At 34.6% G+C, this 12,132-nt stretch overlaps 1 protein-coding gene and 2 long non-coding RNA genes across 5 annotated transcripts in view; 2 read left to right on the top strand and 1 right to left on the bottom strand.

Moving 5' to 3' along the window:
- Positions 1–810: 810 nt before the first annotated feature.
- On the bottom strand, positions 811–5,462 carry LOC110021053. Of its 2 annotated transcripts, none has more exons than XR_002293598.1 (7): positions 5,228–5,462; positions 4,999–5,129; positions 2,244–2,591; positions 1,544–1,628; positions 1,322–1,441; positions 1,158–1,236; positions 811–1,065 (listed from the first exon to the last, which is right to left on the bottom strand). It is a non-coding gene; the product is annotated as an uncharacterized LOC110021053 (long non-coding RNA). The 2 variants fall into 2 exon arrangements; XR_002293599.1 differs by having other exon boundaries at positions 811–1,062.
- A 968-nt stretch (positions 5,463–6,430) lies between these two features.
- Positions 6,431–12,132, top strand: part of LOC110021042 (selenoprotein F) — a 36,593-nt gene continuing 30,891 nt past the window's right edge. For both annotated transcript variants that reach the window (XM_020719369.1, XM_020719370.1), the window contains exon 1: positions 6,431–6,779. In XM_020719369.1, coding sequence (XP_020575028.1) covers positions 6,605–6,779 — 175 coding nt within the window. In that variant the 5' untranslated portion in view covers positions 6,431–6,604. The remainder of the gene's footprint in view (positions 6,780–12,132) is intronic.
- On the top strand, positions 9,737–10,238 carry LOC110021043. The gene is made up of 3 exons (XR_002293597.1): positions 9,737–9,818; positions 9,921–10,087; positions 10,171–10,238. It is a non-coding gene; the product is annotated as an uncharacterized LOC110021043 (long non-coding RNA).

Raw genomic sequence — 12,132 nt, 5'->3', positions numbered from 1 at the left:
TAGACACACTACAAATATATGAAGACAACACCTCCTGATCAAAATGGAGAAAGGACTAAATCCCTAATGGAGTCACTAGAAATTGTAGGCCAGATTTTTGGTTCGATTTAATTTCTTGAAAAATAGTATTTAATTTAATGTACATGTACTTTTGATTTTTTGAAAATAATATTTTAATTTCAAAAATGAGAGCAAAAGATCTCGCACGTCTAATAGTTTAAATAACCGAGCACCACACCACAAACAATGCATCTATCCCGAAAAATAAACACATTTCTTGTTAGCGGGGTTGAATATATAATATAAAGAATTTATGACATATGTTTGGTCTGCGAACCTTTTTTATATATTGATCGACAAGTTCCCCAATCTAATATAAGAGGATTATGATTAATACCCAAGAAAAAAACACATCTACGGCAATTCACAATGCACATGAGATTTGCAACAGCTATAATTTGCACCCTCACAGTACTACACTCTTGAAGTCTGTAAGTTTGGAGAAAATATTCTGTTCGGACACCACACATCCGGATGGCCAATCACCAGCGGCCACGTCGCCATACAAGTCTTTGGCGGTCAAAGTGGCCGTCGATGGTTGGCCATCCAGGCGGAATATTTTTTTGTAAGCTCGACAAGACATTAAATTCATCACCTTAATTTGAACAAAATAATCTAATTGTGTACAAATTCTAAATTAATAGCACAAAATTCTTATGTTTTTACACATCTCACACCTAATCTTTCATAGTTTCACATTACACCATGTGAGATATATAAATATATAAGAACCATGTACTACGTGTGTAAATTCATCTTCCATCATGGGACCTCCATAATAGCTGCAAAGTTTTAGCTGAGCCTATGGCAAGTGCCCCCATTCCAGAGAAACAAAAAAAAAATGATTTACAAACATACCTTTGTAAAACATTACAAAATTTACAGCTTTATTGCAGTATGATTGAATTGTTTTGTCATGCAAAACGACTACGAGATATTGAGTTGATGGTTGTTGAGATGGAAGAGGCAGGCTTAAAACCAGACATAGTTATCTTCAATGCTCTGCTAAAGATGTACACAAAAATTGAAGATTTTAAGAACAGTTTGGAGATTTATCATAGAATTGTAGAGGCTGGGTTGAGCTTGAATGATGATACCTTCAATACACTTATAATAATGTACAGCAAAGACATGAAACCTGAGCAAGTTCTTATTGTCATTTGTTCAAGGTATAATCTGTAACAAATTCAATAACCATGATCATTTTTTACATACATACATGCCACTCAATTCTTATATATTTGCATATCGAACACCTAACCTTTGCTTGTCTACGTTTATACCACCCAAATCATTCATAACAACTATATTACAGGGTGATCAATTCAAACTTCTTCAGAAACTGTTAAAAATAAGTAATATTTCACTGAGCTGTGGCTTCCTACAAAAAATCATATTTTCAGATAAATGCTTACATAACACTCAATTCCATTCCTATGTATGTATTTACATATCTAACAACTAAACTTAAATTTTTACGTACTGAAAAGATTTATATAAGTGTTCATCTCTCTCCAGTTTATGTTGATGCATGGTAGCAGTGAAGAGCTCAATATTACCAATGGTGCCTGTAATAAAACAAGCAACAATGAAAAGTGTTAAATGCTTAACTATAATTACTAAATCGTAATTAATAACTTAACCATCTACTTAAATCCATCATAGATATTCAAAATAATAGTATAAAATCCTTGCAATAATTAAGTAAGATCTCCGCAATGTCCTTCAACAATCAAATTATGCTCTCTAATTCAGATTAATGTTACAATTAAGAAAATAAATATCAATATAAACATGATTAATAATGATGTTAATGGCCTTCAGTGCAAGTTTCATCTTATTCATTGCTCTGAATTGCTTCATGCAATTCAGCACTGCACTGTCTATTGGCTTATCAGATTCTTCTCCTTCTTTATGAATGATGTGCAATGCTGTAGAGGTCAATTGAACTGGTAGATACAGGCTTGCAATAACAAATGTCAAAAATCTTTGAAATGATGAGGAAAGATTTTGTATCTGTCATGTCAGTGCTTACAAAATAATTGGAAACAGCTAGTTAATATTTCTTGATGTGAACATTAAAAGATTAATCCACTCCTTTCATAGCACCAAAAAATAATCAAATCCAAAATTACAAAAAAAATAGCAGCTGTACAGCTTCGCTCAATATGGTTGTTCCATACCTCCCCTTCCTATTTGTAGTTTAGCCCAAAATTCAGTAGTAGAGCTCGTATGGTTCGAGTCATTGAGTCATTGGTAGAATTTCCAATGTAGCACTTGCAAACTTTCTTGACTCAACGAATTCTTGCAAGTAGTTCTATGGTGGCCCCATAATCCGCATCGCCCGCATTTATGAACATGTCTTCTCTTTATAACACTGTTCTCTATAAAGTTTTTAATTATATTCTTTCTAGGTCTACCTCTTGGCCTTGCAGTGTTGGGTACTCCAACGAAGGTGGTATATCTATTGGCATATTCCACTGCTCTTTTTCTGAAAGAGTTGATATAGTAATCCCGTAAGCAATTTGTACCTACAAATGAAACAAAGAAATCAATATAACAGAACTAACCTGAAACAAAAGATAAAGAAATTTATACGATTAAACAACCTAGGAAACGTAGTAATACTCATGAATATGTGTGCCATAGAGAGTGCTCTTTGGTGCCAATGAATGTCGATGCATGAATGCATGGTAAAGCTCTAATTTGCAACACTGTACAAGTACATTCTCCAGTATAGATATCCACTTCATGTCTTTCGTGGTTACCTTCAATCTCAACTTTGTAAAGTGTTGATGGTTGTACTAGCCCCTATTCTTTTTTAGTCGATATTTCTCTCAAGTAGTCCTCGGCACATGGAACTAACTCACCCTTCCAGTTGCTTGCCTTTAGTTTTCTCACCACCCTTACTTCCATAAGTTTTGCACAATTCATGCCAATTAAATCAACCACTGGTTTTCTTTTAGCTTCACCAACCCATGCACTAAATGACTCAGCAAGATTATTTGTGTCATAATGATTGTATATCTCAGTAGAAAAATTACTTCTATCCCAATTATATGGTAACACCTGTAAATATGCAAACACTTGTGAGGAGCTATAACTCAACTCATTCATAATATCATCAAATTTCTCCTTGCTAAAGCAGTTAGATGCAGACATTACCAAGCTTGCAACTTTACCAGTGCCCTTATAATGAGACATTTTTTTTTTTTAAATTCTTCCATAAATGATGAATAAATACTGTGTGTTCTGCTTTTGAAAATACAAGCTTACCAGCTTCTGTGATGCCCTTCTCCATGTCAGATATGAAAGTTATGTTGCTCAAACAAAATTACTTCGGGCAATTGTTCAAAAAACCACTGTCATGTATTTTTGACTCTGTCTCAGCAACAACAAATGCTACAGGAAACAATCCATTATTTTCATCCAATAAAGTTGCAGATAGAAGAACACTCAAGTACTTAGATTTCAAATGACAAACATCAACGCCAATAAAATGTCTACACCCAGCTACAAATCCATCAATTGAGGCCTTAAAACAAATAAAAAATCTTTTGAAAGATAATTCTTGCTTACTACATGTGTATAAATATGAGATCCAAGATTTCGACTCATCAGTTATGCTTTCAGTGCAAGTATCCACTTATAATTATCATCAACCGATCTGAAAACGATACTCCGTGCTTCTTCTCTTTGTTTGCATAACTTCATGTACGGAAGTGAAAGACCATATAAATTCTTCAAAGTGTTATTTATTTGCTTTGGAGAGATGTCAAGATTCATTTTCACAATATCTTCTATCTCGTGAGCTACACAAGATATTGTTGCTTTTTTATTCCATGCTCAGCTCACACCGTGTCATGAAAACCTTGGCTCTAATTTTCTTGCCTCAAAATGATTCTCATGTGCACATAGAGTAGCTCTTACTCTCCAAGAGGATCCATAATGTGAACATAAAGCAACGAATCAGGATCTATGGTTGGCTTGAAACTTCAACCCAAAGCTATTTTTAATTGTAAAAGAGCAGACAATTTGCCTGAAATGGTCTGAATCATGAAAACGAGCACCAACTTTCAGCTAACTTTCACATACTATTTTTGTAATAAGAAATTCCTCATTGTAAATTCCTCTCTCAACATTGTCAGCACAATTAAAAGTACATTTTGTGCAATAACTATCCAACACAGATCCACCAATCTAGAGTTGTTCACCTTCTGGCACATCCCAAGATCTTTTTGATTTTGAGTGATAATCACTACCTCCATTCGGACATATCCTTTACACTGACCAATCATTTCCACAACTTCAGCGTCACAGGTAATATGAATATATTCTTTGGGCGATGTTCCACTTTTATGGTAATGCAACTCAAATTCACGTTCTTTGAGCCAAGGACATATCACATCAACCTCTTCCTTTAACATCTGTAAATTCACCTAATCTTTTTGAATTGTAATCATTTTCTGCCTCCCTCCATCGTATCTCATTCTTGGTTGATTATTAGCTGTTAACTAATATCCACCATATTTTAATGTGATTTGTAACGACTCAACTTGTTCCACAGTTAAATCCATTTCTACAGATGAATCACACGAGCACATCCATAACAAAACAAAAGCAATGATAATTATGTTCATAAAATAACAAAAATAAAGTGCATTCGTTGTCTGACTAGTTCAATGTCCCAAAATTTAAGTGAATAATAGTATTACAGTGACTATGTTCTCACCTTGTGGCCCAACCAAATCAAATATCACAAGCACATTGCATACATACCTCACAATTCTTATTTATTTACATATGTAACACCTAAACATTCTTATTTGCAAAACAAACCACTTAAATATTCAATATAATTCTAAACTTCTCAATTTTAGAGAAATGCAAAGCAAATGACCGCTTGTAAATGATAAGAACTAGAACAACTAAATTTACCTCTCTTAGTTTCTTATGGCCTTCTCTGTCTTACCCAAACCAATAAAAACACTAGACTCAGAAGCAGCAGTGCAATCTCCCCAGCGACGCCTACAATAATAACAGTCTTCTTCTTCCTCTTATGCCCTGCTCTGCATTTCAACAAATGCAAGGCAATCAAACCATTTCAATTCTATTATTTTTTCATCAAATTTAAGAAAAAAAAAAAATACAATGATCAATTGAATACCGTTAAAGGTATGGCAGAGGGAGATGAAGCTCGAGGGGAAATGAATTTTCAATTAGGGTTTCACAGGAGACGAGGAAGGCGGCGGGAAGATCAGCGGCCCAGTTACGAGCGAGCGGTGGGGAATTGGGAGACCACAGCTAAATACCATCGTAAAAAACATAGATCCGTCAAAATAAAACTCCGTAGCTACCAACCGCAAACATACCGAGCTCCAATGAGATCAAGTGCTAAGAGCCAAAAAAGAATCAGTCAAATCTTTCACCTGTAAATTACGAAGAAATATTACATCAGTTACTATCCACTTAAAAATAATGTGCGTAGCCAATCAAAATACGTCACGACATCTCGCGCGGTAGAGTAAAAAAATGGCACAGTAACACGAGGAATATTCCCTCATGTGTTATTCATGTGTTATTGCGCGTTATTCATATGTTATTGCGTGTTATTCATGTGTTATTGATGTGTCAGGAATATTTCCAGGATACAATAACACATGAATAACACACAATAACACATGAATAACACGGGGGGAATATTCCCCGTGTTACTGCGCCGTTTTTTTTCTGCGTCGCGCGGGATATTGTGGCGTGATTTTATTGGGTACGCATGTTACTCTACGTGTGTAGTACTGATGTAATATTTTTCCGTAAATTACAGAGTTTGATTTTTATATATAAAAACCCTTATTTCTTATTTTCAAGTCTACTTTGCCCTAACATTTTTTTTTTTTTTGAAAAGTCAATTTTTTTTCTGATGCAACTATAATTTTTTAAGGACACAGATAAAATATAATTTTATTAAATAGAAAAAAAATATGATGTGACATCAATTTACACACTCAAGCCCTCTTAATTGGTAGAAATATCTTAAGATGTACACAGAGTTTTGCACATATTAGCGCACATCTTAAATCATTCAGAAGATACAACCGTTTTCGAAATAACATAATTTTCTGTGCAGACTTCTGACGTAGCTCTATGTGTGACGGATGTTATTTCTGAGTTATTTTCAGGTTATTTTTGGATTATTTTCAATAATATCGAAATAATTCAGAAATAACTCAAAAATAAAAACCTTGGATTATTTGAGAGGGAGTTATAAAAATAATTCAAAAATAAATTGAAAATAAATAAAAAATTATCTAAATGAGCTCCTCGAATAACATCAAAAAACATGAGATATAGGCAAATATTTCTTCTTAATTCGCGAGTAGTCTTTCTACCTCCCCTATTCTTGTCCAGAGAACCAAGGGTGCGGCTAACCCCGGGAGGACGAAGAGAAAACCTGTTTTCACCATTAGAAGCAAGTCACACGTTCGAACGCCGAAGTGGTTTTTCTTCTCGGGGAAATATTGATTTCACAACTACGTTTTCGATTATGAGGGAGATGCACCTCTTGCCATTCATCGCACTTCTCCTTCTTCTTTTCGTTTACTCGCCAATCGTTGCTCTTGGCGACCAGCTCAGTCCAAAGGAGTGCGAAAATCTAGGGTTCACCGGCCTCGCTCTCTGCTCCGATTGCAATACTTTTGCACAGTACATTAAGGACGAAGGTTTGCTCCTAATCTATCCTGATCCGTTCAAGAGTTTGAAACATTGTGATTCATGTATGCTATCAAGCTATTTTAACTGGATTCATTTTAACTTATCTACTGCCCGATTGGGATTCTTTGGTCATCAATCGATTGTTCTTTTTTTGTTCTCTATCGTTTAATATGCGAACTCGGATGGAGTTTAAATTTGGTACCTACATATAGCTGTGAGCTGCATCTTGCATGTTTTTTTGGCTGGGGATATGGGTTAAGTGGGGGTTTAAAACCAAAAACGATTCTCAAATAATGAAACTTTAAACTATGAAAACATTGTCTGTTTTGAGGATCAATTTGAGAGCACTTTCTTTGTTGTTGAACCAAGGGGTTGTTTGGTTTTTTGATATTTAAAATTGCCATTCTTACTGCAGGCCAATTAAAATTCATATGCAGAAGTGCACATGCCTTATAATCATTTAGTCATGATAACTATGGTTTCATCAACATCGCATATAATAATCATGACTCATTTTCTAATAAAATGTTGACTGGAAGACAACTAGACTAATAATTTCATAGGAACTCAAATACAGAGTATTATTTATATAAGAAGTTATATTCTTATCCAACAAATCACGTGAAGACTTAGAAATGATACTCCAACTAAACTCATTAAAAAAAGCTGAGCCAAAAGTTCTAACTAATGCTAATTCTCTTAAATGATCTAATTATACTTTTTTAAGATGTGCATGTAATGAAATTCAAAAAAATACAAAATTTCAATAAGAGTAGCTAGACAAAAACATAAAAAATTAGGAATCCTGGAGGTCCCTGAGACCAATGAACTTTGAAAAATAAGCACCCATGTGAGATGGTGTAAAAGAAGTTGCACTAGGAAAGGGAAGAATAAATTGAAGTAGACTTGAATCTATGTGGAAGGGTGAAAAACAAGTTTTGATGAAACAACAAATGACTATAAAGAACGAACTATGTTGAGAGATAAGAAGGCAAATCTTCATGAGATTGTTCCAAATAAGCTGTCTAAGAGCTTCGGAAAGCTTGCGCAATAGATGATCATTTTGTTCTCCTCGTTTCCTCCACAACATATATTTTTAGGGCTTGAGATGATAGGGTTGTATTGGTTTTCTTGCTATTGATTAGTTGATGAAGCAATATAAGAAGAAGAAGCATCCATCAAGTAACATTGTAATCTCTTGAAGTTCTGTGGAGAATTGGACCTTATTTAGTGTCCTATTGGTGAAAAGGAAATATTTAAAAAGTCTAGGGGTTTATTTGTAAAAACATTGTAATAGCCTATTTAAGCCTATGTTATAAATTACAAAGCAGGTTTTGAACAATTCTTCTTTATGATATCAAAACCCTAACCCTAGCAGTCATCATTTGTGCTTCTTTATCGTCGGGATTGACGTGCAAAGACCCATAACTCTGATTTTCCTCTTCCTTTCGCTTCATCATCATGAAATAATCATGACTAGAGCTAACTAGGCGATGGCGAAGGGATCGCAACATGAATCCTTGGGATACCACGATTAGAGCGACCCGGAATTTAGACAACACGCTTGGTTGTGCCCTAGGATCAAACTGATGATGCCTTTGGTTGCTGGATCACAACAGAATGGTTCGAGCAGCTCAGTGCAGGGTAGAGTTAAACGCTTATGAAACCAAAGCCGTGAGGACAATGAAGGCTGGGGAATAGTTAAATTGAGGATGTCAGGAGATGGAGATAATGCGGGACCTAAGGTTTGGAGCATCGGAAGATAAATCCTGAAATTCTAAAGGACTTGGTCGGGCTCATATAGGGAAACTAGACTCAAAATATCTCAACATGTGCTTCGACATAGGTGAAGCTATACTCTCTCCTGTGGATTTATAACTTTATGGACTTAGCACATATCTGATTTGGTCACGTTGGATCAAGTTGCTCTAGTAAGGAAGAAACTAAAAAGATATCTAATGGCCAAAGAGTGACAATGCTGAGAGAGATGAGTGTAGGACCACATATGCTTTGCTTTACACCTGGCTACTCAACTCGATAGTTCCATTGATTGTCTCATCAGTAAACGACATTCGAAAGGTGAGCGACATCTGAGCAAAGCTGAATAAAATTTATGCTGGAGCTAAGAATCACATGACACTATTCCAAAATTTAGTGTCAGATAGAGATAATGATTCAAGGTGAGAGATCGATTCAAGAGTACTCTATAGAGTTGGAGCGACTATGTGCAGATTTTGATCACTTCTCACCTATATCGAGTTGTGGTGATCCCCGAGTGCAAGAAAGGAGAGATTTTTACACAAATGAGGACTATGTAATTTTGGCCCATCTGAACCTGGACTTTGATCAGAGGAGATTTGTCCTCTTAACTTTGGCAATCATCCCTTCAGTGGATGAGGTCATTACTGCGATGATATAGAAAGAGAGTCGCATGAAGCTACACTCTGAGTCGAGTGAACTTACGGATGCGCAATCAACTTTGGCTGCTGTAATAACCAATTTTTGAGAAATTTGATAAAATTTTTGGTGACATACAATGCGCCCTAATTATCGCACCCTTTAGATTTCAATCAAAATAATTTTATTAAATTCTACACGAAAAATTGATCAATTCATATAAAGCATTTTATGTAAATTATGAATGAATTGAGAAATATAAAATTTTAAATATTTCAATTTAATTAACTTTAATTAAAATTAATTAATCCTGCAGCTTCACTATAGCCAGCTGACATTCCTTCGCATCATTTCTTTCTCTCTCTTCCAATACTCCTCTCCCTCTCGATTTTGTTCGTTAGAAGCTCCTGTGAGGAGTTGTGTCGCAGCAGGCCCGCAGACGGAACGAGCAACCACTGGTACGTCGCGACTCACTCCCCATCTCCAGTTTCCTCTCACTTTTCTTTCAGTTTCGCCCGCACTAGAGGTTCTCCTGATTCCTTCATTTTCCACCAGCTTCTGCGTGATTGCACTGTAGCAGAGTCGTGTTCGTCAATTGGGCGGTCCGCAGAGTGCCGCAATCTCAATTTTAGGGCTCTGGGGTCTTTTTGGTGAGTACAAAACCCTATTTCATATTATTTGAGAGTTTTTTTCTTTCTCTTGTTCTATTTTGATTTTTGTCTCGTTTTTCGTTTCTTTTTCCTTTCTAGTAGCAGTCGGAGGCGCCGATCTTATGTTAAAAGTGTCAAATGTGATTTACAAGCTCCGTAATGTATTCTAGCACGAATTCAACTAATGAAAGAGTTTGGATGATAAGAATGACAGAGAAGTTGATTTGGCCGCTTTAGAGAAGTGCTAGTTGTCGAGAATGTTGTTTAAGGTATGTTTTAGCAGTTAAATTATTTTATGAGCCAAGATATCCTTAAATTCCAAGTTAACTGCGGTTCCATGTTATTTGTTCAGGACTGCAGGCTCGAGGTGAGAGTGTGGATATGCACTGTAAACGACCTCGTTAATTTAGGCAAAGTATTTTTATGATAATTTAAGAAGATTAATGCAATTAACATAAATTGTTTAAATCTTAAAGCTTAATATTTTGTTTTATATGTTATTGAGCTCAATATAGAAGTTACCGCAACTTCCAGCCTTACTGAAGATCAAGAATCAAGTGTGACAATTGAGGTGAGTAATTGCGTTTCTCTAAATTTCAGTAATCTTCTTCTTTATTTCAGATTATATGTTTGACTTTATGTATGCCCTAGTTTTATCAGATCCTTCATATTGATTTGACAGATATGCGTGATAAGCATAATAAGAAAAGATGTGCATGTATGAAAGTTATGTATCAGATGAATGATATTTAAATAGATATTATATGTAAAATAAACATGTAAAATAGACATGTTAGAAAAATATACATGATATAATTAAGAGATATATATGAGCTAGATATAAGAGATTTGCATGAGATAGATATATAAAGGATATGAAAGATATGTCTATTGAATATTTGTAAAACTATATAAATATGCATGTTACTAGATGCATAGAGAAGTCTCAGAATAATGTATGAATAAAGAATGAAATAACTTATATGTGAATGCTTACATGTGAATGTTTAGAGAAAGATTTCACCTTTTAATGATATAAGCGAATGACGTCATTGTACCCGCGGGCGTATAGTTTTTCTGCCACCACAGACAATTTTGATGGTTAGATCTCTAACCTCTGTGCTGACGGAATAATATCAGCTAAGGGCGAGTAGACCAGAGCTTACCTCTCCAGACAATCATAATGTTTACATTATTAATAGTTGTGCCAACATGATAATATTGGTCAGGGGCAGGTAAGGGTCTTTCCACTATAAACAATTGCGATATGTAGATCGCTAACTGCTGTGCCGACGGGAGCCGACGGAACAATATTGACTAAATGTATGTTAGGTTTTATTGAAAGTGACCCTCACAGAGACAAATGCATACGTATAAAGTAAAAGTAAAGTTAAAATAAATATTTATAGAAGATTGAATACTTTTATTTAGAAAAAGTCATTGATGCATACATTAACATATATCAGATTCTTTATACACATAAATCAAATTGTTTATTAGCATATATCAGATTGCTTATAAATATATAAATATGAAAGATCAACATATTATAGGATTTCTTATAGAAGTTCAACATGCAAATTAAATTTATTTCCTTGAATTATTATACTTTAGAAGTGTGATTACTCACGGATTATCTTTAGATAACTTATTATATTGTTTTAATATTATTTTTAGGTATTAAACATTTGAACAAGATAAATAGATAAGGAGTAAATATATATATAAGACGAGAATAATAAGCATAAATATACAAATTTCTGCTTGTTAATTTTAATTATTTTTTTCAATGGCTTTTTCATATATTATTTGAATATTAAATTGTTAATGATGCAGTTAGAATAAGAGATAATTAATTTCCACTGTTAGTGATAAAGATCCTTCATATTGATAGGATAGATATGCGTGACAAGGATAATAGGAAAAGATGTGCATACATGAAAAATATGCATGAGATGAATGATATTTAAATATACATTATATGTAAGGTTGACATGTAAGATAGACATATAAGAAAGATATGCATGATATAAGTAATAGATGTATGATGTTGTTGACCTCATTTTTGTGAGGTCTTTTCTTCTCCTCCTTAGAGCCTAGGTTCTAGCTCTAGAAATTCCTATGGACCATCTTAGAAAACTAGAATTGAGACTCACCCTTCTAGAAATTTCAGTCAATTCCTATTTTCCTTTGATGTCTAGCATCTTTGGCACAAGACCATCGTCTTATGAACGAGCGGTTATGGGCTATGTTGCGTAGATTCAAGGAAAATGTTCCAAATAGGACTTCAAGCCTTAGGAAAACATCGTCACGA

The sequence above is a fragment of the Phalaenopsis equestris genome, unplaced genomic scaffold (genome assembly GCF_001263595.1).
Source record: "Phalaenopsis equestris unplaced genomic scaffold, ASM126359v1 Scaffold000118, whole genome shotgun sequence".
In the NCBI taxonomy this organism is placed as follows: domain Eukaryota; kingdom Viridiplantae; phylum Streptophyta; class Magnoliopsida; order Asparagales; family Orchidaceae; genus Phalaenopsis; species Phalaenopsis equestris.
This window is presented reverse-complemented; position numbering and strand designations above follow the sequence as displayed.